Below are 24,224 nucleotides of genomic sequence, written 5' to 3'. Positions count from 1 at the left end.
GGGAGCGGTGATGATAAAAAAAAAAACAGATAATTTATTTATTTATTAAAAATACATTTATGCCGAGAATATACAGAATTAAGATTTATATTTTAAGTTTGAAATATGTGACGGTCACATCAGGTCCCTCACGCGGACGTTCCGTCGCACGGCATTGTTGAACCCCTCTCGGTACTGATAGAAGACAGCTGATGTGATCACATCCGAGACACCGTCTGGTGATGGACAAAGTGATCGCTGGATACATCGAGCCAAACATTCACAGCTTCAGAAACACACCGACATAGTGTGTTATACAAGAACATCTAATACTTGGCCTATTGCTGAATAAATAATATTTTTTTACCTACAGTCCAAAGAGACCATAATTTTCATATATTTTTTTTTATTTCTTAATAACCAAAAAGCTAAGCGCTTTAACTAAATTACATAGGTAAATCAAGACGAATTTATGAACAACAATATATATAAGTATAATAACTTGTTTTATGTAATTTTTATTAATTTTTCAAGTGATAAAACAGTTTTCTATAAAAAATAAACAATAAACATATATATATATATATGCTATACATGGGATATATATATATATATATATATATATATATATATATATATATATATCCCATGTATAGCATAGCGTAGGAACACATAATCAACTTGTTAAATTAGAGTGAGCTGTGTGTTTGCTCACGGTAATAGCCACCATTGTGCGGGCTCGCTCACAGAACCTATCGCTTTATGTAATCTTCTACCCACTTTCGCTTCAGATTTAGGGTTCCGTGGCTGAATTTAAAAACTACTATGATATTTCTTGTTTACAAGCATTATTATAAATTACGTTTTTTCTTGATATTATCTTCGTTTATGTTATGGTTTTATGTACATACAGCGTATGTATGTTTTTTGTATTAAAAATTGTATATGTATGTTCGTCTTGTTATAAGTATCTACGGAACCTGTCGCGAGTTTGTTTGCTGTTAATTTCGTTGCTTAATAACGTCGCTTTTATATCACGCGCGGTGAAGTGGCGTTTTAATTTAGGTTTGCATCACGGTATGAATTAATAAAATACCTAAACGAGCTAACGTTTTGAACGTCCAACTAACAGTTTGAACGTGTAAGATTACTCAGTAACAGTGCAAACAGAAGTTAACCGCTATATAAATCGTTTATACACAATGGTTGAGTCAATTCAAACAATAAGTCAATTTAACAAGTCTTATTACAACTCTCTTAGAGCCGAGCGAGAGCGAGAGAGAGTTAAATACGGAATGTCTCTTATTTGTATAGGATTAATGTGTTTTCTATTATTTGTACTGTTAATGTATAATAATATTATTATAATATACATAATTTAGATATAGCACATTTTATTCAATTAATAATTTCACTTAAAAAATACTAACATATTGATTTTGTATAGCGTAAGTGGTATAACAAAAATTACCGCTTCATATATCGATAAAAAGGTATAGGTACGAAAAAATATATATAATGTATTTATTTCAATAATATACAAAAAAAAAATATTTTAATTACATTCAATTGATATTAATAATGAGATATTCGAAAGTAAATTATATTTCCGTTATCCTGAACGTATAATGACGATTAAAATGCCGCTCTCTTAATATACTAATGGGAGTTCATCAGGTGCTGAGACGCTGATGAAAATAAACAGCCTCCGCCTACAATCATTATAATAGACTGTCTACAATGTGTGTGTATATATATATATATGTATATATAAATAGAGAGAGAGAGAGGGAGAGAGAGGGAGAGAGATAGAGAGAGATTTACACACATACATATTTTTATGTGTGTGTGTGTGTGTATAAGTTAAACTATTTTTTTAAATAAATAGTTATAACACTACAATACATACATTACATTCAACGTGTCTATATAAAGACGGGCGTGAAGCCGCGTGTTATACATAGCTGGTCATAAAACTCGCGCGACCATAAAAATTATAATGACTCTATCGAGTACATAAAAAAATAATGTTTGTGAGATTTTTACGTGTATATTATAACGGCTGGATTGCTTTTGATGATGTTCTGTGATATTGTGTTCACACAAACGGGATGCAGAGAAAATACGACACATCGTGCCAGTTTGGATTCGATTTCTTTAACGAGATATGTGACACTTGTAGGAATAATTTATGACCTTAAAACTTTACATAATATACATACATGTATGAATGTATGTATGTATGTATGTTACGCCAAAATACCCCTTACCCTGTTTCTGTACCTCAGCTACCTGCACGATCCTGCCGAAGAAGTCCTTCTGTACCTGGAACGGTTGTTATAACTTGAGACTTACATAACTTTTATTACAATACAATGACACACATATAAAAGCCTCTAATAATGATAACGTAATCTATTCTAATTAAAAAAAACGTCCCCAACACAGTATTAAGCAATCCTTATAAAAAATAACTTTCATAATAATTAATATAGAAGAAATCATGCTAGTTATGTGTAGTTTAGAAGAAATTACCGAACGAACAAACAAACCAACAGCAGAGAACTAAAACCTGAAGCGTGTCATTAAACCACTTAAACAGCGTCGCGTCACAATTAAAAAACACATTTTGAAACAGATTGCTCTCCCACCAGCGCCCGCGGCACACCGCGCCTCCAATTATACGGAACCACGACACGACACCCACCAAATATAACATAACAGGCAAAACTACGCTTTATATGTATAGAGATAGAGGCTACGAGGGTTTAAAGGATTTCACAAAAGCTGCCTGCACTGAGTCCGTCACATACGACGTATAGACAGAGCTGTGTGGTATGTGCAGTCGATTCTAACAGTTATTGTATGGTGATAGAACAGTTTTTTGTATGAACGTGTTTGTTATAATGCAATATGTCGTAGTTTATGTTGGCGAGTGTAGCGCTGAGAGATCGTTAGTAAATATTGCGGTAACGACACACTTATTATTAATGAGGTGATGATATTTAATTGCTTGTATAAAATATGAAGTCGTAGCCGAGCTACGGAAACGTAGAACTGCTACGGGTATTCGTAGATCTGCTACAGCGCGATACGTGGATACGTAGCACTAATATGGTTCGTAGCACATGTTAAATATCGCTGATCTATAAAATTAGTATTGTACTCGGTAGAAGTGAGAGCGAGAGGTATAATAGCTAAATCTCACAACAACCTACTTAAAGACAGAGACTGGGCCTGTCCAGAACTAACATCAATTCATTCTTAGAACATACTTCGATGGCACGCCTAGTAGGTTCGTTTCAAATGTTGTTAGGTAGAGAGAGGTGCTTGGACGGTGGAGGTGAGCGTTAAAAGCGCATCTGATAGGGACCCCTTAAACCTACACCTGGGTCGTAAGTTCCAGGCGCTGTTGAAGCTCCTCTCCCTAAAACGCTATGAACCCGGCACCCGCACGGTGAATCCATGGAATGATGAGAGGTTTCGCCTCATCTATATATATATATATATTGTATGTGTGTGTGTAAGGTGTTAACAAACAATCCGCTACAACCGGCGGGCAATATCAAAGCAATAACTTGTTATCCGCGGTATACACAATAACATTGAAATCGAACGACTCCGGCACGAAACACAAGCTGTAGCGTTTTTGTATTTTTATTATTAACTTATCCGTATATTAAAATGTGTCACAATAAAAAATTAACATCAAGAATGTTTATCACTAAGTAAGTTTCCATAAAATCAAAATTCTTAATTTCAATGTATTAGAATTTAATAAAAGTCCTATGTATAGCCACATTCCTGTATGCCACAATTAATTAATACGTCTCATCTCGCCATATGTTTAGCAACGATTCTACGAGAAGGAAGTTTAATATGATCTAACCGAGACCGCCTCATCTCAGTTACCAGATCACAGCCTCCTCGGTCCACAGTAATATTTTCTATTACAGCGTCGAAGCCTTAAATCGCGACACACATAAACACAATATCTCTCTCATAAAACTAACCCGGAGCGATTGCTCGTGGCCCGGGTTTATTGACAATCATGACGTCATCAAAGTTACTTTCAGGTAATACGTTATATTATATAATAATATACACAAATAACTTGATCTGTAAGAAATATCTTAAACAATCTCTATAGTATTCATAGGCGCAAAATATCACCAGAATCAGTCGAGTAATTAGTTTTGCAAATGATATACCATTATTCATGAAACTTTTAGCCGATTTAGATCAAGCTGAGGAAAGCATCCACAAGCTGGAAATAAAATGAAACCATGTTAAGTCAACGAAACATTAAAATAGTAATAAAGTCGTTTAAAGTTAAGACAATGTTTTCCACGGCACATAACCCTTACCGATGTGTGAGATGTATTTCATCGCTCAGTCAACACATTTGTAGGGAGTGGGGGGAGGAGGGGGAGATGTGGGGAGGGGGTAAGCGGAGGGGAAGGGGGCAAACAATACAATCACAGCCAATCTGCCCCGCAAATAGGAAAATAGAGTGCGCGATAGTACAGGCTCGGATCGGGGCAGATCCTTAGAATATTATCTTATTTTTAACCTACACATTATTCTACAGTTACATGTATATACAGTTATACAACTGTAACTTTAAAAGCTGTAACTCGAAGCTGTACGTGAGCAGCTTAATGTATTATTCAGGCTTTAATGTTACGATTTATTTATCAGTCAACATCGGGCTTTGTTTGTCAGGGTTCTGTCTGAAGGCTTCATGATGCGGAATGTGACGCGTGACGCTGCTCTATTCATTAAGGAATAAGGCTGTGTTTGTTGTGAATTTATCACATACTTAAAAGTGTCTACTACATGTATATACCATAATATACAGGGTGTAATTTTTTTATTATAAGTGTTATTAAGGAAATCTTTTACTGAACTATACATATGCTCTACACATTATATGTACCTATATATATATGTTTAATAACATACAAGTATCTAAGTACGTCCCATTGCCAAGATCGACGATCGTCTCCGGATCCTCTTGAATCCACCCAATTTCCAGCCGGTCATTTCTCATTGTTTCCGATACCAACACTATACAATACTTACATGCCATTTTGTTTACGAGACGGCTAGGTTATTTGAAAACTTTCACATTTACAGTTATATAAATTGACATATATTACGACCGGGCTTTGCTGTTTCATTGTTTAGAATTGAGTTTTATTTTCATTTAAATTTATGATATAAATTCGTTTTTATATACTATATTAATTAATTTAAATATAAGCAACAGTACCCATTATCGGGAGTATTTTTTTAAACCAACCACCCAATCCCCTGTTTATAGTATTACGATCATAAAATCAGTGCCTTGTTGTTGTGAATAGGTCGTTTTTTTTTTTTATATAACAGAGAAAAAATATAAAATAAAACAAACGGAAAACTATTTAACAATTCACAAAGGTCCGAGAGTTCAGTATTATGAATAATGGTCAGATATTTTATGTTTACTTTGGGTTACTGGTTTCAAGAACTTCAGGGTTGGCTGAGCGGATATTATTATTTTATATACTCGTAGTTTATTTATATGTAATCATTTGACGAGACTTTCCATATATTTATAGATAACTAGTTTTTGCCTGCGACACCACCTGGTTGGACATCGGATTTATAATTGGAGAGCAATGAATAAAGCACTTTGAAACAATATATATAGTAACTATAAAAATCATCCCACTTCAATTTCTTATTAATTAAGTCTTATTCTAAAGTCTTAGCTACTTCACTGTAAAGCTTTATCATAATCTGTCAATCAGTTTTTGAGTTAAAGAGGTACAAACAACCTCACAAACTTTCACATTTATAATATTAGTAATACAGGTTTAAAATCAAATTAAACTAAGTCTACGTACGAGAGCTTGAAATATAAAACTAATTTCTCCTTAAAAAAATAATGCTCTCAAAAAAATTACATTACCAAAGGATTTCTTAGTCTTGTTAAGAATTATAAATTGATACGGCGATGATCGATCGCCTATCGACGTCAATTGAGGCTTAGAGACATTATGTTAGCAGATGATAACAACGATATATTTAAGAAATTAAATTTACATTGGATGGAAAATCATTTTATTTAAAAAAATGAATTAGGAATTGATATTAGATAAGTAAATCAGAAAATGGAATTGGTATTAAATGAGTAAATAAGGAAGTAGAATTGGTATTAAATGAGTTAATTACAATAGCATTTTGAATTTGGAACATGCATTGGTATCAAAAAAAGTAAAATAGGAAGTAGCATTGGTATTAAAGAGTTAATTAGAATAGCTTTGGTAGTAAATTTTGAATTTCGAACATGCATGTTTATAAAATGAGTTAATTAGTATAGCCTTGGTATTAAATTTTGAATTTGGAATTAGCATTGGTATAAAATAAGTAAATTAGGCAGTGGCACTGATATAAAATAATTATTTGAACATTCAGTTGGATTAAATAAATTTATATACTGTAATTTTTCAGAATATCTTAGAGTGGAAGGATATAGGATACGATATGAAGTATTGTGGATAAAATACACGAGGGTTAAATATTAATTATATAAGAAATTTATGATAACGTGTTGTGTTATTGAGGTTTCGCCTAAATATTAGCCGGCGAAGAAGTTATACTATCGCTTAGATAGAAGCGCTATCTTTTCTATCGTGTGACATAAAGGACATCGCAGACCCAATCAAACACATGATACCCAAAAACAATGACACATACCGTACACAAAATTGAGAAAATTATACATTTAAAATATGATAATATAAAAACTCGTAGCATCATATTAGTTTTATCAAACATCTCACCCTAATTTGCCTGCAGCCTCTTTGCCAACGATACGCTTCAATATGCCGCGTGACCACAAATGTTACTTATTTAAGACTCACCAACCCCTCTGCTGTGGTGGTTGATTTTTTAAATATTTGACATGATAATTGCTTTGCGTTTTTTTATATAGAATTTATAATTCCTTAAATCAAAATATACATATGGATATTGTATTATTTTCAGCTGTTCTGTTCTATAGCGCAACATAGTATCTCATAGTGAACACGGAATAGTATTATAAGTGTACTTTAAACAGCTTACGACTCCAATAAAAACTATTACTATGTAAGTTTTAGTCGAAACGGCGCCACGTACTAAGCACCCCGGGGTGCACACATGGCGTCAGACTATTATAATTACATGCATGTTTAAGTAACCAACCGCATTATTTAAGCTCACTGTTCTTTAATCGGTTTAGTTTTGAACTATTTGGAAGGTATAAATTTTTTTATATTGAATATTATTTTTGTAATGAGGCAGCAATATTATCTATATTATTGAAATCTAGTTATCGTATCGGATAATTTTAACGTAAATTAAAATATGTAACAACATTTTGTTCATTCGTTTTCCCATTTGGTTACTGTGTTGCCATTTATATCATTTATTTTAATCACATTTATTGTTATATGGCAACAAAATATATTATAGTGTAGATTTAAAGCAAATAATCACAACAGTTGATGTAGCGTGTGATGTAATTCCACAAAGGGTGAGGTAAAAACTAGCTAACAAGCGGAGCGGTGCGCCCGCGGCGGCGCGCGGAACCATTGTGACGTCAGAGGTTACAAACATTAAACATACTTACATTTTTTTTTTGCATTTTCGGATACAGATGCATGTATCTCATTGCAAATGAAGTGTAGCTTTACAGTTACATTTGCATAACATCAGGATGTATTTATCACATGACGTCAATTATGTATGGTTTGTCATATGAAGAGACCACATTAAATGAAAATCACTTTGAAGTTACATTTTTTTTTTACATATGCAGATAATATATGTATCTCAAAGCAAATAAAATCAATTTTATAGTGCGTGACATAGATATATTAGATGAATGCAATTAGTAAAATTTTGTTTACATTTTCATGCAATTTGCATACATATACATATCTCAGAGTCAAATCTGTACAAATAAAAGTGGCATCAAGGAATAAATGAAATATGTTCATGCACTAAAATAATATGAAACAAAGCGAGAAAATTTAATTATTTATTTTAATTAATTATTTGTCTGCATCATATTAATGATATAACTTTTTTTTTATACTATGGCTACATTCGCACTGGAATCGTCAAAAATTTTATCAACGTTGTTACTTTTAGGACAAATAATAATCTTGTGTACTGTGAGGAGGATGAACGAAGGAATTAAATAGCTTATTTAACATATATTCGGTGTCAGTTACATATCACCCGTCATAAAAGCCGTCCGAGAGAATGGGAACGCGCTCTAATCCACAATTTGCCGCGGTCGGGGAACGCATCTAAATTTCAACGTGCACTACAAATGATTCCGTTCGGAAAAGAAAATTGTGTATCATGTATGCATAATAAAATCGTCACTCAACGGCTTATCGTACTAAAATTTGCTCCCTTATTTTTTACCACATCAAAAATTTTTAATACAGCAATCGTATGAACTCAATAAAAATACGTCATATGTTTATTAGCTCGTCTGCGATTTTTATAACTTCATATATCGTAAGACTATCGCACACTTTCATACTACCCACCGTAAAAATACCCTAAAAAAAAAAGAATGATAAATTCACAAATCGAATACCGTAAGTCATATAATTAATAATTCAATGGAATCCATTCACTATCAATTCACCGGATCACCTATAATCCGGGGGGTGAGCGAGGCCGACGTGGAAAAATCACACCCTAAACGCACAACCCTTGGAGTGGGGGGCGAATATCCGATTGGCCGCCCTAAAGGAAGGATATGAGCTATAGTTTTTATTCTTAAGAACATCCGGCTTCCATTGTTAGCTTGATTTATGTACGGCTGGTAGATTAATGATTGTCAGCGTCCGGACTAGAATCACATCTGCGCGGGCTCGGAGCAATTTCCTCGTATATTCGTTTATTTGAACCTTATAGGGCAACTCCTTCCGAGTGTATTGCCTTTATTAGGATCTTAATAGCTCATGTTTTGTTATACGCTGTTTAGGCGGGTCGTGTTTATTACTTGGATACTGTAATAATGAGACTCGATATCGTCTTAGAGGATAGTGATTTTGAAAGGCTTTGAAATAGTATAGTGAGGTTATCTTTTTAGTTAAATTTGTATCGAATCTGGTCTGTTTTAAATTTTAATATGTTTTTTTGAAGCTAATTGAATAATATTTTTAATAATTACTCTAAATTAAGTTAATTTTACCTACTTGTAATAAATTTAATGTTTGCTAAATAACTGTAGTTATATATAATTTTTAACGATTGCTAATGTACTGTGAAATAATTTTAAGAGCTTGGTACAATACATTTATTATTAAAATAAACATCAGAGCGAAACGTCACAGAGACATAAAATTCCGATAAAGAAATTCGAGATGTAATTTTTAATTTAACATTATGGGTTTTTTGGTTAAAATTTGTCATTGTCCCCCCGCCCTTGTAAATATAACAACTAATCAGTGTAAAAGGGTTGCGGCTGTTAAAAACTCTGGAAGAATACCGACGGAGGGTAGATTTAGGTGCGCCTTACAGTGACGTCATTTCGTTCCGATACTAAATAATATATTTTTATATAATCTATGCATAATTGCTTTAATTACTATTATATTATCTGTATTTTTTTACGATTGGTTCCCTACTGATATTATAAACGAGTTCTTTAGGATGTATGTCTGAATGTCTGTTGCTCTATCACACAAAAACTGCTAAACGGATTTTGATGAAACTTTACAGTAATGTAGCTAACATCAAGAGGATATAGGCTGTTATACATCCCGGATTATTTCGTCGTAGGATCACAAAATTACAGTTGTATTGTATATTAAGTTTCGTGATTACCACTATAGATGTCGCTACCCCATTTACTTGTTCCCATTTACTTCCAGTCTAATTCATAATACAGACGAAGCCGCAGGCAATAACCAGTATTGTAATAAATCTAATATTTTTATGATATTACGATCTGTGTGCGTCTTCCTTTAAGAGTTTTTCTAAAAACTTTTTCTCGTCCGCTAATGGCTGGCGGCCGTCGATTCTCAAATCCCGCAGCTTGATGAATTAAATAGACAAGTTAAGATATTTCGTAACATTTATTTAATATCGCCTTAATGACTCCTTTACGGAATAATTTTTAAAGAATAATATTTTTCCTCGGCGAACCAACCCGACCGTCTCGGGGTGGATTAAATTTAATATTTATCTCAATGAATAAGTTCGTAAAGCTTAAATGCCTCTTCTTAGAGTATTGCCCTGATATTGTTTTACAGCCTTAATATTATATAAGCTGGGAACACAAACAAGATGTGTATTATCTTTATTTAACAAACAATTTTATTAACAAAATATATATTAATTATATCATTATCATATCATAACGATGAATATATTATTTGTCAAAATATTAATTATAATATAGTAAAAATATATATATAGTTGTAGTTCATCAGCGTGTTAATAAATTAATTTAAATAATAAAGTCATATAAACGTCCAACGAAACAAGATAACAAACGTAAACGAACATAATTTTTCGCCTGTCACATTTTAATGTAAATTTATTTGCACTAAGATTGCTTAAATTATATAGAAAACGAATAAATAATATCATGAAACCAGTGTCATCATATCATATCATTGCTATCATGAGCCATGACGAATACGCCAGTATTTAAACAATAACAAACGATATCAGTTCATAAAAGTAAAGCCGTAAAGTCAATGATAATTCCGTGCGGGCTACAAATGGTCCTAATTTATTATATGGGCGTGCTCGGTAGTAATGGACGCGTCGACGCTCTAAGTGCACTAATACTACGATGAACATAATTTTTATCACCGCACTAATTGTACTTCCTCTTATTTATATAAAATATCGTCCGGTTATAACATTTACTGATATATATGTACACACGCATATATATATATATATATATTTATTTTATTTAAACCAAAAGCTTTTATTGAAGACAACTTAATATTGGTTTCACGTAGACTATACGCCTGATAGACTTTAATAGTATGTAAATACATAAAAATAATATGATTATCATACTAAACTCATTATAATTATACTCTACATACATAAGATATATAATATAACAGCAATATTAACGACTATTAATATGATGAAATTCTGTATCACTCTATAAATAATATAATATTCATGGTGATCACATTAGCGGTTTTGATGTCAGGAACTAATCTCGGCGGTGTCGGGAGAATCAATCAGGATATTGGATACGACTTAGCCTGTTACACCCGTCTTTACTCGCCTCTTGCGTGTCATAATACATTTATTATGAAAACTTTGTTGTATAACGAAATTAAAATCTGTTTAAAAGGAGGATAGAAATCTATTTGAATTTTGATATAAATACGGGGTCTGCACGCGCGACATAGAAGTTCAGTGAGCGCGGACTATAGGAGAACGTGGATATTGAGAACATTCGAGAAATTAAGAATGTTTAGATGTATTGAATTTTCATTTTGACGTATCACGGAATGTACTGAAAGAAGTGACTTTAATGACGTCATTCATGCTGACGCGCGTCTAAACACAACGAATCTGTATCAAATCCGATACATATATATCGACGCAAGCAGCTTCAATGACGGATGCAACATGAAAATAACTCAAGACTGGCATCAATTACATATTGTAACAACTTATTGGTCGTCGTTACTATTGTTAAAAGTAAAACGAAATCAAAGAGATTAGAACTATGATTGAATTCTGGTATAAATATGACGTCTGGACGTACGACAGGAGACTGCAGAATTCAGCGAGTGCGGATCATAAAGGACCTTCGAGACATACAAGAACATTTAGAAGAATTGAAGTTTCATTTTAAAATATCTGGAACGTACTGAAACAAGTGACATTAGTGACGTCAGCGAGGCTGGCGTCTCTCTCTGTTTAAACAATGAATTTGTATTAAATCTGATATATATAATTCAGTATGAGAATGTTTATTTTACGATTCCAACTATTGGCGTCAGCGTAATTTTGTAACAAACAAACCGACATACAGCTTTAGTTAGCGAGTATTTATTACATATAGAAATGTAGAACGACAGAAACAAAAAGCATCATCCGTCGGATAAGATGTCAACAGAGTTTGAAGACTTGCAATCAAAGTTTTCATTCAGGCGCAAGACACAGCCCGTCTCATTTCATTGCGCGTGGTCGTGAATGTAAGAAGGTTTAAACATTTCTTTTTGTGGCTGAGATTGCGGTTATTACTGACGACGTCGCCACAGAATAATGCGGCAGACCGTGTAGCGAATACAGTCGATGGGATAGACGGAGGTGGAACTGAACGTCAACTTAAACAACAACGTCCAACGGAACGAGATAAAGATTGTAAACAAACCATGTTTTCGACTAATTTTGGTGTTTAATGTTAAATTAGTTTCTATTGTTAAAATATTATATCAGATAATGAATTTAAATCACGTCCAACGAAACAAGATAAAAATTGTAAACAAACCATGTTTTCGACTAATTTTGGTGTATAATGTTAAATTAATTTCTATTGTTAAAATATTATATCAGATAATAAATTGAAATCACGTCCAACCAAACAAGATAAAGAATGTAAACAAACATTATTTTATGATGGATTTGATATTACTTAAAATATGTTATAGAAATAAAGGCTTCTTATAGACGACAGCAACACGAGTGTAGTGACATGTCATAGATATGTATTATTGTATATAATATAAAAAATATGTATCTTAAAAAATCTAAAAAACAGAAATAAGTTGAAAGCGCTACATAATAATGATTTCGTATGAGAAGAAATCCTGAGGGAGATTTCTTAGAAGATGTAAAGACTATTTTATGTAGAGTTTTGTGTGAGTAATAATACCATTGAGTTTTGATACAAACTATTCGATTGCAAACAAACGTACTAAATACGTTAAGGTAAATTTATAATAAAGATAGGTGTTTTATAAATTATATATATATATATATATATATATATATATATATATATATATATATATAGTATTAATTTTTTCTACTCGATCAACCAAAAACAATGAATTTTACTTTAAATCATTTTAATTTACTGAATCGATAAATGTGTCCATAGCTTATAATTTGTATATAACCAACACATATATATATATGTGTGTGTGTGTGTGTGTGCGTGAAAATTGTCCAATAAAACGCCTATATAATATGTTGCTATTATACCTATCAGTAGGATCTGCGTGATAATCTGTGCGGGGCCTAAAAGCTCTTCCGCGCCGACAATGAGACTAAGATTGTACAAACACAGTTTTAATTAGGCATTTCTACGAATTGGAGTCCAAAGTGTTTCAGTTGCGACGTCTCTATTGCTTGATGGGATTTCATAATGATGTTTAATGTGTGTACCGTTGTATGATATTAGCACGCATACGTATATATATATGTATGTGTGTGTGTGTGTGTGTATGCAGTCAAATAACTCCTATTATTTAGTTGATGTATAATAATTTGTGTATTATTGCAATTAATTATTCCTTGTATAAAGTTGTTCGCGTCTTCAGCGTCTATTGTGAAATATAAAAATATTTATCTCCATATTAAATTACTGCTTTAAATAATAATAATAAATGACATGCGCATAATAGAATATTTTTCTTATTACTGTCTTTATTTAGTCTATGTCGAAAAAAATGCTAAATTCTTTACGATGAAACTCTCCTTTTTATATATATATATATGTGTAAGCTTCTCGCCTGCGTTGATTTTGGAATTGGGTTCGGTAATAAATGAAAAGTTTTCATAAGATTAGACTGCCTCAGACAGCGCCATCTGTAGGGCGTGTCACGTGACATCATACAATACACTTTATACGGCTTGATGCCGGGCACTACAAATAATTTAGTAATAAATTATAGTGTAAATCTCATTGTGATATTTGATCTTAACTATTGGAGAGTTCCATCAAAATCTGCTCAGTACTTTTTGCATGCCAGATTAGCAAACATCGTTACATCTTCACAAATTTTCTCATTTTTATGAAATATATATTATAAGATTGATATATATATATATATACCTGAGGTAAGGCACGTTCAATAGCTTTGGGCTGCAACCGCTGCAAGTGATTTGGTAATCTGGACTCTTTCACTCCAACCACTGAAACTTCTTTCTTTGGAGCTCTCCTTTCACACTTCTCTTCTGTTCTTCCGGAAGTTCTGTTCATCTGGTGATAATATTAATATATTAAAAAAAACAATATATATAAAGATGTAGAGAGAGACAGAGTGAATGAAACAGAGACAGAGTGCTTTATAAAAAAAAAATTATCATTGTACCAAATAATAGTTTTATAAAACAGAAATTAACATCAATTTTTACCACAAATAATGAAAAAGATAAGCATTGTTGATAATTTGTTTTATATAATCTAAGTATGAAATACCATCTATAAACGAGATAGTACAACATACCTGAAAATACTGTACAATAATTACTGAGAACTGTACAGCTAGGGAAAGGAAGCAAAATTTTATCTATATTATTTCTTTAGCCTTATATGACCAAGTAAAAAACAATTATCTACAGGTCTGCTAATATATAACCTATATATATGTTATATATTAGCAGACCTGTTATATATATATTCTTAGAAACAAGATAAGAATTAACTTTTAAAAAACAACATTCGATACGATTCCACTACTAATTTATTAAATTTACACAACAATAAAAATAATTCTGAATGAATAACTATCAACTATCTTGATTTAAACTTATCGTTAAATAAAATCCGAATATAACACAATCGACAGATTTATAACACTTCTAAAATCTACCAACGACTAATCTATCACACCAACGCGCGTTACGAACGAAAAAAGAGCCCTGATGTCCTCTGACAACTGCTTATATGTCGTTTGAGTTTCTCCTACCCTCTCATATTCCTAAAATATATATATATATATATATATATATCTAACTCTATGTTTAAAATTAAGTACACATAAAAGTCTAAAATGTTAAAAAAAAAAAATTCTCCCAGAAACATAACAATAAATGAAGTAATATAGTCCCTACTTATATATCGGCGCAATTCTTATTACTTGAATAACTAATAATTGAGGGTAGTTGAATTTATCAGGTGTCAGCCGCATAGCCACCTGCGGAGCCACCTGTGTGAGGGTAGTCACAACAATGTTGGTATACATAGAAGCGAGAGTACAGAATACTGTTAGTATCGTTCGAGCCATTGCAGGGTACGGACCTCTCCGAAGTAAGGTATTCGTCAACCCGTCTATGGGATTACCTTCAAGAGTTTGAGATCCTGACGACATTCAAAAATAAAGTCATCGGTGACGTCAGTTATGCTGACGTCACTCTTAAAAAACGACAAAATGCTTCCTAGTCCGACATATATATGTATTTATATTATATAGTCCATGTTAAACATATATATATTACCATATCTTCATTCCGTCGGATGACTTCTAACTGTTGTTGTGCTGCTATAGCTTGGCGAACGGCTGGTGAAGGACGCATTCTGTCTTCTGGACCTGCAAAAAAATACATTTAATCTCTTAAAGAACTATTGTTGAGCGTTACTTCCAGTAATGTCGTACAAAATGGCTGAAGCCAGTTACTTTTCAAATATAAGATGATACTTAAGTGTTGCCATTACAAAATTACAATGGTTCAGCATTATAATTAATAGTGTTGCCCAAAATCGGTTTTGGAATTGCAGTCTTGCATTTGTGCAAGAACAAGAACAAGACCAAGACTGGGAGTGCAATACCAAGACCAGACATATTAATGCAAGACTGGCTGGTTTTGTTCTTGGTATTGGCAACACTAATAATTAATTATAATCGGTCATAAAAATAATTTTAAGGATTATAGTATATTATAATTAGTACGGCACAGATGGCACCACTCGTAACAATATATGACGGCGTAACTATCAACTTGTGTATTTCTATTGTAGCTGGTAACATATGTTATAAATTATTATTTTATATTATCTGTATTTACGGGACATTTGTTTTCTGTATTAATATTATTTTCCACATATTATATATAGAATATACATATATAAATATAAAGATTATTTTTTATCACTATTCAGTCTAGTAAATTAATCAACATAGTTACACTTTTTTTTTTAACTTATTTATCTATGTTACTCTTTATCAAGACAGTTTGGATAGTAATGTGAAATTATGATTAATTTTAAGAGTGTAAGATTTTCATTCTTTGGGGCATAGACCTTCGCCCTGGGACTGTCGAAACTACAGTACTCGAAGTCTCACCGAACAAAGCCAGCCTATAAAGGTCGGGCTCTATAACGTGTTCGTAGCCAGCCTGTTCCCGTCGCTGTATGTACGTTAGTCCGTAATCACACATAGCTCCAGCACACGACAACACCGACTTCCGCTCGCTATCAGAGCATAACTGGAAATAAAAAAATTCAATTATTTTAATTTCATTTATATTGAGGTTAGGTAAAAATTAATTCATTTGTTTACATCGAAATTGTGTTAGAATATATATATATATATATATATATATATATATATATATATATATATATATATTATAATATATAATATATATATATATATATATATATATATATACTCGTAAATATGACCTCTACTTAATATATTAGTAAATATAGATTAAAAATACTATATATTTATATATTATGATATTGCGACATGTTCTCCAAATCTTAAGTGGAAAAATAATTAAAGCAGATATATATATATATAGTCTATGTGAAGTCACTTTACACTAAATATAAAAAATCCCTATGGAACTACAGTAATTTTGGGCATTAACTATATCTATATGAAAACCGGACGTGTAAGCTATATAACTGAAAAACGTCTACGAAATCGGTTCAGTAGTTTTCGGTCACAAGTGTAACAAACATACATACACACGAACTGTATTATTTATAATATAACACTCAGATAATACTTTAATGTTTAATATTGATTATTATTGTTGTTTAGTGTTCAATAATTAGCGCTGCAAAATAGCCACCTGTATATTAGCTGATCTGAGCATGGGAGATAAGATATATGGGAGAAGTGGAACGATATCTAGCTTGAGAGATTTCTTCGTGTTGTAAACACTTGACCCACGCCATATGGACCACAGGATGCTGTCCAACTCCGTCTTCTTACGGGACATCTGAAAATATGTGTATTGATAAATAAAAATATTTAAAAAATATATATATCATCATCAGCCACTGCTGAGCAAAAGCCTCTTCACACGTGGAGAAGGTTAGAGCATTAATCACCACGCTCGCTCATCGCGGATTGGCGATTACAAACTTATAGTAATAAATTACAAGTCCAGGTTTCCAAACAATGTTTTCCCTCACCATCTGTGAGTGGTGTCTATATACTCCTAGAAAGTACAAACGACTCGGAAAAAAATGACATTGGCATGGATATTGTATTAAAATTCAAACCCTCGCTGGGGGTTGGAATTTCTAATATAAAATGTACCGATTTAGTATTTAGTTAAAGCTATGAGAAAAAATATCAGGACTATACTCCTTTCACAAATATCTTTATTTTGGTACCTCGATATTGCACACAAAAATAGTTTTAAGAGACTTATATTGGAAATTTAATTATTTGTTATTTATAATAATTTATTTATAACTTTACAGTGAGCTTAGTTCTATTCTATTTCAGTCATACAAACGACGAATTATTGTTAGCGCTTCTGTAAGACTTTTTTTTTCTTCAAATCAACTGTATAAATTAAATTTAAACAATTAAATTCTTTGCTAAAAATAAAAATATCTGGCAATGCATCTTCTAGAATTTACTAAAGAAGTTTTTCCAGAAACTTCTAACACAATATAAGAATAGTTATCATAACTGTTAGCCTTTATTACCTTGTTGTAGATCTGATTATAATTTTTTTGGTACAAGTACTTATTACTTAGAAGAAAAACTAAAATAAATATGCAACATATAAAATACCTCCTGTGAAGTAAGTGGAAATTTCACTCTTGGTGGTTGACGGGTGGCCAGAATACCGTGACACCTGGCCAGCAGAGATGGCAGTACTCCGTACATACTGTAGTTGGAAGTACGGAGGATCCAGCTGCTGGTTATGTCGAACAAAGCCAGCAGTTCGCTGATGGCGCACGAAACCAGAAGTCTTGAATCTGAACGGGAGCAGGGGTAGTTCTCAAAAATGCCGTCGGCTATTCTGTAATTGTCAGGAATAAGATATTAATATATTATTTACACACACACACACACACACACACACACACACACACACACACACACACACACACACATATATATTTCTTACCATGCTTCCTGAGCCGCGTGGACACGAAAAACTATTAAGTACACGTGTATAAATATCTTAATGGTATATTTTTTAGTTCAGCTTTATTAACTAATTAATAAGAAAAAGATGCAGTAGTCTTGACTAACAATTACCTACGGAATTAAAATAGTTTCCATATTAAGGTTTCAACAATGTAACAGCCATCCTTCAGAATCGAATAAGGGGACAATTGATGAATGATAAAACTATCTCTTAGTTAGAGACTCTAATATAAATTAAAACACAAAATATATATAAAAATAATGCATAGACAAAACGGGTTGAAAGTGTCCGACTCAAAGCAATCGGAACCTCCTGAAGGTTGCAGGTTTAAATCCAGCTCGTTTCGATGAATTTTTGAAGTGAAACTTCTTATGTGACTTCCAACAAGGTTGCGTTGAACGTTTAACGCTTGGGGGGAGGTTAAAAGAGACAGAGCGAGAGCGAATGCGTGGGGCTCATACGCAAGCCGGCAATCATATTCGACATGTAAGTAATGTTAATAAAGTTTGTCTTAAAAAAAAAAAAAAATTAAAAAAATCCTTAAAAATCAATTTCCACCCCTTCCTGTTTTCATTTCAGCAGTACGAACTTATTTAATGTCTCATAATAGCTTAAATGTTAAAAATTATTATAAATAACCTCTCATATTCCCCAGCGGCCTGGATAACCTTCAACACCGCCTCATGATCATTATTGTTGAGAGTGAATACTGTTTGTAGAGCTTGCATCACACTCTGAGAGTTGTCTTTGGTACCAATGGCTATATTCTCTACATCTTCTACCTTAATCTGAAAAAAATATACCACATACATTAAGAACCTCGGCCAATTGAGCGAAATGGTCCTTAAATTACGACCACTTAATTACGGTCATGGCCATATTTATTGGATCTCGGTAATTTAAGTACACCGAGTGGCTATTCGTCGAGTAGTGAGACATATAATTTATAAAATTAACTCTATAGTTATTGTAATAGAATTTAAATTTCATTTTTAATATCTTTTTGTTTTTTGACATAGACTAATATACAGACACTAAGTTTGGACAGTATAAATTAATATTTTTTTAAAGATTTAACTATGATATCAAGGTGCTGTAGTATGAGTCAACTCACCTGGTCCCCGTTCCTGCCTCCAGCCCTTAAGAAGCTTAGAGCGTGCAGCGCTGACCGTACATCACCTCTGGCTCGTGCCGCTAACGCTGTCAAAGCCCTCGCAGCAACATGAACACGCTCACACTTGGCCACCAGATTGAGACGCGAGCTTAGACGTGTTGAACACACGGCACCCACAGTCACTATCAGGGATATTGGCCTGAAATAATTTATACGTCAGTTGAAAAGAACTTATAATCCAAAAATTATAAGTTCATTTTAATTTATTTGTAAAAAATTTTGCTTTGTAACATGGTATGTTAATGTAATTAATGTCATGACACATAAATTTTCTAATAACTATCATCATCATCATCATCATCATCAGCCTATAGGAGCCCACTGCTGAGCAAAGGCCTCTTCTCACATGGAGAAGGTTGGCGGGTTGGCGATTTCAAACTTATAATTTGGAATTATAAGACCAGGGTTTCCTCACGATGTTTTCCTTCACCGTCCGTCAGTGGTGTCTAAATACTCTTAGAAAGTACATATGACTCGGAACAGATCACATTGGTACCTGCCAGGTTTCGAACCCGCGCCCTCACGTATGAGAGGCGGGCCTTTTAACCTCCAGGCCACCACGACTTCTCTAATAACTAATTATCTAATAATTAAACGAATTTTCTAATAACTCGTACATAAAATCACTATTTCTGTAATCTTTAAAATGAAAAAATAAATAGCTCTTATATATATACATAATGGTCGTACCTCAAAGGCCTTAGAGATGTTGCATATAAGTCATTACAGATAGCTATAACAGGCCTCTTCAACACATGGACCCTGCTTTTCTTCTTCCCCTCATCCCTCTTAGCCGTACACCACCTCACAAGTAACTCTACTGTCTGGATAGGAGCTCCGTCTATTTCATCTAACAACAAAAGAGGTTTATTACAATGAAAAAAAAAAAAATATAAGTTTCTTCACATTCTGATTTATTACCTAAATACTAAATAGTATCTATATGAATTTAAATCTCAATATAATATAAAATTATACGCACTTTGTTTTCACTAGACAAAACAGTACTTTACAATACCGAGACTAAACTGCAAATATGTATATTAAATCCATCCATATATGTCAATTGATCTTTGTTATAATATTTCTAATGATGTGTAGATATAAATTGAGCTCAGGACAAATAAATCACAACATCTAAAGACAGCATACCCAATATCAGGCAGTTAGGTCGTTTCTCAGCATCCAAAACAGATCTCATGAGTGTTGCGCTCTGTAATGCGTTTTTAAACTGATCCGTACTCCTCTCGTCTGACGCATTCAATTCCACCGGTCTGTAACCTTAAGATGAGGTAACTATATTAATAAAATTAAAAGTATTGATTTTAATACAAAAATATGTTTAAAAATATTAATGTAAGCATTATAACCAAGAAAACAATCCGAGAAACTATAACATTTATAGCAAAATAGCCACTACACATGAAACATAGTAGCCAGTTACTGTTACTACCTATTTAATGTCATACCCATATATATAATGCACCAGCCAGTAACCATATAACATTATAGCCAGTCACTATTACTACCTATTTAACGGTTTTAACATACCAGCTAGTCTAGCCAATAGATGCGCCAATGTGGTTTTGCCAACACCTGGGGGTCCACACACGAGTGCCACTTTATGATGCGGTCTCCCATCTTCATCCATTTCCGGTTCATCCTTCTTGTTACGCCACTTGTTGCTCAATTGGAATTGCCCAGTTCGTTTGCTGAATGAATTACGTTGTTGCGGCTCGACGCTTTTGAGATCTTTGTTGAAAACTATCTGGAAATGATTAAAAAAATATATCATGATTATTTGTTTAGTAGGCAATTTTTTTGTATTTTTATATTATTTTAGCTATGCCAGCAAATTCTCAGTAATAGTATTTTGATAAAAATTTCTTAAATAAAATCGGCCTAAACTTCTTTTTATTACATCTGTCTTAAAATGCAACTCCCATAGGAATCAGTCCGAAAGTTTCAGAGATCATGCGGGACAAAGAAAGAGAAAAATATTGTAAAAAAATTTATTTATCTATAATGTATAAATCTTAGATAATATGCATTAAGTATATCATGTTAGTATATCATGAGTACATATTTTATATGTGTGGTTAAGTTTAACTAGATGGCAGCACTCAACCTTTTTAGCTCGATCTTAGGACTAAGATTGTCTATGCTTTTATGTATCACCCTTGTTCAAATTGAAGTGTTTTCCTTATGAATGAATTTATTGTGTATTTAAATAATTACGAATATAATATATATACACAATGTTATCACCTTATCCCACAAATGAAGCCAGTGTAACAGACACCTGTTCACAGGTTCTTCCGATAGCAAATCAATGTAGGACTTAGGTTTGTACTTCTCAACCCAAAGATCGGTGAAGTCCTGTTTATCATCTGTGATTTCTTGAACTGAATCATTTTCAATTCTATTTCGCTTGGCTTCCAACTGAAAATATTGTATGAAAGTAAATTTAAAATAGATTCATGTTAAAGGAATTTATAGCTAACTTAAAATTTTTAAAGATATATATTAAACATCATTTGAATTAAAAGTAAATGTATTGCTATTGCTCTTGCTCTTAGACTATCCTTTTTTAATGCTATGGCTTCATTCGCACTGGAACAGTGAAATATTTTGCCAATGCCAACATTTTTATTTGTAGGACGAATTATAATGTTGAGTACAGTGTGGAGCTCTTAGTCTATATATGCAAGATAAAGGAATGCTTTATAATAAATATCTCCTAGATATATGAATACAAAAAACACATTAGAAAGATATTAAAAATAAAATTTTACTAGTTTTGTGTTGACATATACAGTTTTAAAATAATCATTTTAGTTCATATATATAAACATATACCAGCCTTTCCCAAAGTGGCATTAACACACCTTTGTGGGCAGTGCAGGCCTAAAGGGGAATGATAAGGAACCCAAGAAAAAAATAAGGTTGCAAATAATGCTCACAATAATTAAATAATTCAATTTGAAGTTATTGTGGTTTTTCGATTGGTGAAAAAATGGGGACACTAAAAACAATTTATTCTTAAAGTTAATGGTATTCAAACTAAATTTAAGTTTGGGAACCTCTGATATATATTGAATAATTAAATTAAATTGTACATACTATTTTCCGAGCCTCCTCCCAAACTGGTGTGAACATAGACTTCAAAGAGATCTGATCTGGTGCAAGATCTAGGGAGTCTTCCCAGCTATCCTCAGACTCCATGCGAACATAAACCCTATCTCCATCCCAATTTGTAAACGGCATGAAGGCCCACCTATAAGATAACATTATCATAAAAATTCCAAACTTAAAAATAGGACATACATTTTCAATGATTTACTCATGACTGAATTAAAGCTATATACTCAGTAATTGTTTTAAAAATCAATTAATACACATTCTTTTAAAATAATTTAATATGAAAAGTTAAATATTTTATTTTTATACAGAAATAAAATTAATATTCCTCAACTATGACTGTTCTATATAAAAACTCACTTTGGTATTTTCAGTGACAAGTTTTTACTGGCACTATAATAAGGCATATTTTCTAATAATGCTCTGTTCGGTTCGGATAACATTTGTCTCATTTTTCGACCCTCAATAATCTTGTTGATCAGTTCTAAATCATTTTCTTCTTCAGTCTTTTGTCTTTTACTCGGTAAGCCTAAGTCATCAAAGTCTATATCATTGATGTCACCAAAAAGATCTTCAGCGGTTCTCTTACTTGGAATTGTGCTAATGATTTCTGATGGAGATTGAGAGCTTTCTGATAAAATTGACTCATTTACACTATTTTGTTTATTATTTAATTGAGGTTTTTGTACTGGACTTGAGAAATCTAGACTTCTCTTCGCTGGCAAAACCTTATTTTTGACTATTTTTGAATCTGTAATTCAGAATAAATTATGTGAGCATTACATACATTATGTTTATATAACGATAACTGGACATGCTCTTAAATCTATAGACTTATAGTAATAGTAAAAAGTAATTAAATAACCTGTGCCATCATCAATCTCACGAATGAGTTCAAGATCATCGGAATACATAAGTTCATATTCTTCATCGGGGTCTGGAAAATCCCCCATGATAATATCTTTTAAAATTGCTTATTTAAAAATTGTTGGGGGAATTTCCTCTGTATAGTTATGATGAATAATTTAAATACACTACTGCAGTAACTGTACACTTTTTCTTAATATTTTTTTATCACACTGAATTCCCTTATAAAATAATTATTTCTCTATTTGACGTGAATAAAGGATTAAAAATAAAATAAATAAACAACATATGAAAAAACCGCCAATATTATTTTACTTTGATATTGACATTTCTAAATTAAAGTTGCCACATGGAAAAGGCTGCATATAATTATACAATCTGTGGTTCCCGCACTTATGGTAGTCACCTCCCGAGTAACAAGTTATAATATTGACTGGGCAAGAAAGGTTAAAAGAAGATAATATATGTAATTCATCCTGTTATGATTTAATAAAATTGATTCTTTAAGTGCAAGACATAAATATCATCGACTATACTACGACAACTAAAAAATGTTATTTCCTTTGCACATAGACATTTTTTTCTTCAGAAGCAAAGATAATAAGAACGGTATAAAAGTTAGTAAATTATATTATTTACTATAAATCGATGCAGCACAACCTATGTAAAT

The 24,224-nt window shown here is 32.4% G+C and overlaps 1 protein-coding gene across 1 annotated transcript; it reads right to left on the bottom strand.

The window, feature by feature from the left end:
- Positions 1–25: 25 nt before the first annotated feature.
- LOC116771304 (chromosome transmission fidelity protein 18 homolog) lies at positions 26–23,863 on the bottom strand. The gene is made up of 16 exons (XM_061523352.1): positions 23,553–23,863; positions 23,048–23,438; positions 22,670–22,823; positions 21,815–21,988; positions 21,098–21,314; positions 20,699–20,827; positions 20,237–20,396; positions 19,487–19,685; positions 19,012–19,160; positions 18,009–18,240; positions 17,050–17,199; positions 16,311–16,452; positions 15,466–15,557; positions 14,081–14,227; positions 2,250–2,304; positions 26–215 (listed from the first exon to the last, which is right to left on the bottom strand). The coding sequence occupies exons 1-16, from the start codon at positions 23,638–23,640 to the stop codon at positions 115–117; spliced, it is 2,580 nt and encodes an 859-aa protein (XP_061379336.1). The 5' UTR covers positions 23,641–23,863; the 3' UTR covers positions 26–114.
- Between the last annotated feature and the right edge of the window lie 361 nt (positions 23,864–24,224).

The sequence above is a fragment of the Danaus plexippus genome, chromosome 17 (assembly GCF_018135715.1).
Source record: "Danaus plexippus chromosome 17, MEX_DaPlex, whole genome shotgun sequence".
NCBI lineage: Eukaryota > Metazoa > Arthropoda > Insecta > Lepidoptera > Nymphalidae > Danaus > Danaus plexippus.
The sequence above is the reverse complement of the archived record's forward strand: the minus strand, read 5'-3'. Positions and strand labels throughout refer to the sequence as shown.